Source organism: Sinocyclocheilus anshuiensis, unplaced genomic scaffold, assembly GCF_001515605.1.
Source record: "Sinocyclocheilus anshuiensis isolate Anshui unplaced genomic scaffold, SAMN03320099.WGS_v1.1 scaffold3329, whole genome shotgun sequence".
Lineage (NCBI taxonomy): Eukaryota > Metazoa > Chordata > Actinopteri > Cypriniformes > Cyprinidae > Sinocyclocheilus > Sinocyclocheilus anshuiensis.
Genome location: NW_015557070.1, coordinates 209577 through 214012, shown reverse-complemented (window position 1 = coordinate 214012; position 4436 = coordinate 209577). Strand labels below are relative to the sequence as shown.

At 37.5% G+C, this 4436-nt stretch overlaps 1 protein-coding gene across 1 annotated transcript in view; it reads left to right on the top strand.

The window, feature by feature from the left end:
• The first annotated feature begins 2 nt into the window (after positions 1 to 2).
• syngr1b (synaptogyrin 1b) overlaps positions 3 to 4436 on the top strand; it is a 6049-nt gene continuing 1615 nt past the window's right edge. Inside the window, exons 1-2 of the mRNA XM_016471364.1 lie at positions 3 to 104; positions 3388 to 3625. Coding sequence (XP_016326850.1) covers positions 3 to 104; positions 3388 to 3625 — 340 coding nt within the window. The remainder of the gene's footprint in view (positions 105 to 3387; positions 3626 to 4436) is intronic.

Genomic DNA, 4436 nt, shown 5'->3' with positions numbered 1-4436 from the left:
TCATGATGCAGCGGGGCGCGTACGGCGCGAGCAGAGCCGGTGGAGCCTTCGAGCCGCTGGCGGTCATCCAGCAGCCGCACACCGGCCTCCGGATTGTGTCCTGGGTACGTACCGTTATCATCAGGAGCAACTGCAGACTGGCGCTAAACAGCACCTGATGCTGCGAGAGCAATGCACGCACGAAACGGTGCTTTTGATTGAAATGCATGCTGTTGCAATCAAGTGCTATTAGTCAGGGGTAAGAAAGAGTTTGTGTGGGGCTTCAGAGGTTAGGAAATATCATTAGCTCAGTATAACAACAACATGCGTCAATGGAAACTGCATGATAGATAGTGTGTGTGTGTGTGTGTGTGTGTGTGTGTGATGGAAATAGGCAGGATTTTATTGGGCCAGTGAGGCTTGTGTTTTCACTGTCATGTCAATCCATGTAGCCAACATGACAAACATGATTATTAGTAACAATTAAGCCTGTGATCTTCTGCGTGAGGGGATGACATAATTTTCATTTACAGTAAGTGCTGTTTTTGGAGGCTGTGTGTTATGAAGACCAGGAGGGACACTTAAAAATAAACTGATTTCTTCCATTTATTTTTAAGTGGCAGTCCAATTATCAATGTATGCATTTAAAAAACATTAAAAAAAAAATACAATTGAGAAATAAATAGGCTTATTTAAATAATAAAGTACTAAATAATTTTTAATGGCAACATTTAAATGTAATTTATTTTACAATGTGTGTGTGTGTGAGAGAGAGAGAGAGTGTGCGCACACACGCAAACCTGTATCCAGTGTCCAAATCCTGTCCGTTCAGGTTCAGATGTGGGCAGATTTGAGTTCTTCAGTCATAAAGATTGTCGTTCTTCAATGGCATGAATTCTGCATGTGCTCAGCAGAATAAAAAGTGATATTTAAGAATATTCTAAAGTGACCATGAATGACAGATTTTAAGAAAGATGGTACTGTCTTTTCATATTTATGTTTTTGTTTTTTTGAGCTGATTGTTGTCTTTTGGAATAATTTGAATTTGTCTCAGATTTGATGAAGTTTGCATGATTGATTCTGTTATTTTTCTGTTTATTACTGTGAAGCTGCTTTCTGTATTGGCCCTGTGTGAATAAAGCTGATTTCATCATAACCGTGAGGTAATTGTAACACTAGTTATGAGATTAAAATGCTATGACTATTGAATCATATTAGATACATAATGAATACCATTTCATTAAAGGGACAGAGCTCAGATTGTTCTTGATTAGAATGATCCGTATATTTTTAAGTGCAAACACGTTCAGAGTGTGGTTGTTTTGTGCATGATTTATGCTTGTGTTTGTGATGTAATTAGCTTGTTCTTTTCCATTCCTGCCAGAACAGAGAGTCCCAGTGTCTATAAATATCTCTGTTCTTCTGCTCATCTGTCCGTCTCATCTCATCAGAGCAGGACCTGAGGGTCGTTCACACGGGACGGGTCTTGTGTTTTTAAGTGTAACGGTTCTGACACGAGATGCTGAAGAAAGACACAATAGAAGTGAGCCTGGCACGTGTGTGTAAGAATGAGTCTTGTGTGAACGGCTCCTGATGTGTGTGTGTGTGTGTGTGTGTGTGTGTGTGCGTGCGTGCGTGTGTGTGTGTGTGTTCTGTGGATTGGAGACTATAATGCAGAGCAAGGCCACTGTACCTCCCCAGGACACTACAGTACAATGTCACGTCTTGAAAGACGGTGTAATTTGGTGTGTGTGTGTGTGTGTGTGTGTGTGTGTGTGTGTGTGTGTGTGTGTGTGTGTGTGTGTGTGTGTGTGTGTGAATTTATCAGAAAGAGAGAGTGTGCATGAATTATACTTTTGTCAGGACACCTCATAGAAAGATAATATTTGTTCAGCAATTAGTTCCGGTCCTCGAATCTGATTGGTCAATCGGGAGTGTTGATATAATGGTCCAGCAGCTCTGAGTGTTTGTGTCGCTCCGCTTGTGTGTGTTTGTTCCAGACAGACTGTCAGTCTAGTACATTAGTGGAGATTTTACAGTCACCAGTAGAGGGCAACAAGTGACTATAAATAGTGAGTATTGAATTATTTATTTCATTTATTTGTCCAACAACTCACATTTAGAGACTAAACAATTGACTGTCTTTATGATTGAGTCATTGAATCATTCAATCAACCAATTAATTCTTCAACGCTGATTCATTCATAAATGAAATAATTGACTGTTCATCAACGCTGATTCATTCAGAAATTAAATAATTGACTGTCTTTATGAAAGAGTCATTGAATCATTCAATCATCCAATTCATTCATCAACGCTGATTCATTCAGAAATTAAATAATTGACTGTCTTTATGAAAGAGTCATTGAATCATTCAATCATCCAATTCATTCATCAACGCTGATTCATTCAGAAATTAAATAATTGACTGTCTTTATGAAAGAGTCATTGAATCATTCAATCATCCAATTCATTCATCAACGCTGATTCATTCAGAAATGAAATAATTGACTGTCTTTATGATTGAGTCACTGAATCATTCATTCAAGATTCATTCAAAAACACTGATTCATTCAGAAATGAAATAATTGACTGTCTTTATGAAAGAGTCATTGAATCATTCATTCAACAGATTCATTCATCATCGCTGATTCATTCAGAAATGAAATAATTGACTGTCTTTATGATTGTCACTGAATCATTAAATCATCCAATTAATTCATCAACGCTGATTCATTCAGAAATTAAATAATTGACTGTCTTTATGTTTGAGTCACTGATTCATTCATTCAACAGATTCATTCAAAAACACTGATTCATTCAGAGACTAAACACAACTTGTGTTGTAGTGGTTCTGCTGTGGCCGAGCAAAAACACAGACTAGGTAATATTGTGTCTAAAATGTAAGTTATTCAATATTAAATTGTATTGAATTGTTATATAAGAGCATCATCACACAAATGTGCTGCTTGCTTGTTACTCCAGTAATTCGTCGCTAGTTCACGGCACCTGACCGCAGTGAGATTCACACTATGATGCTCAGCACGCTTGGTTTGTTGATGAGAGAAAAAGGAAGTTCAGTGTGTTTCTGCTTAGTCTTTAACACCTCTGTGTTTCTGTCTTTGACTCTTTCAGCTGAAGAGGACAAACTGTTACAGTTTCCTCGTTTCACTTGCTTTAAACTTGTTTCTAATTTCCTTTTATATTAAAACCACAACACATTTTGATCATGTGCCAAGAGCTGGTCTCCTCTAAAGTTTCCATTTGCTCGTTTCTCAAGAAATCAAATGTTATTATGAAGTTTTGACTTTAGGTCCTGTAAATGTCAGAAGTAGAAACAATGGTAACTGATGACTCCTGTTCTGCTCATTTGTAGAGCGTGTGATCTGTGTGTTCTGTTCTCCTCAGCTCTTCTCGTTGGTGATCTTCGGCTGTATCGCTAACGAGGGCTACATCAACAGGCCTGATGAGGTCGAGCAGTTCTGCATCTTTAACCGGAACCAGAACGCATGTAACTACGCGGTCAGCATGGGCTCACTGGCCTTCCTCTGCTGCATGGCCTTCCTGGCTTTAGACGCCTATTTCCCTCAGATCAGCAGCATCAATGAGCGCAAGAAAGCCGTGCTGGCCGATGTGGGAACCTCAGGTAGATCTTCACAAATGACCTGTAATACTCAACTAAGAGAACTAACCCAGGCGACAAACTTAGGTTAAATAAACATTAGGGGAACATTGTTTTGAAATGTTCTTAAAATGTTCAATTAAAGCAAGAAGCCCTTATAAATTCACTGTAAACCACGGCTTCTTGGGGATTATTGCTTTTATAAAACGGTTATTCCATATACGTAGTAAGGTTTCACAAAATAAAACAGAGCAAATAAAGTGTAATGATATTAATAAAAACAGTATTCTTCCACCAAACAATGTAGCTCCTCAGAAACAGTTGTGGTTGCAACAAAGTGGTTGCCGAGCAACAGACAAACGTAAACAAAGGTGTATGTTACTTTGTAGAGTCATTTACAACAGCTTTGAACTCAGCTCAGCCAATCAGAACCAAGCACCGGAACTCTCCGTTTTATAAAGTCCAGTTTTCTTGTTGTGATTTTAACAAATAATATGTAATATTTGAAGGTTACAAAAAAGTTTATTAAAATGTTCTGCTAACTTTATTTTCACCCAAAATATACTATTATTTTAATGTTTATATTTAATATTCTAAGAATGTTAAAATGTCCAGTTTTCTTGTTGTGATTATAACATAATCATAAAGCGTTGTCATAACGTTTTTCTACCATTTTCACCCAAAATTAATTGTTTGAAAAATTATAGGAAAGTATATCATATATTAATAAAGTTAGAATAATGTTCCATTCATATTTTGTCCTAACCAGTGGTGTAGTCCTAAAGAAAAAAGTGGTTTACTATTACCCAGTAATATTACCCTATTACCCCCCCCC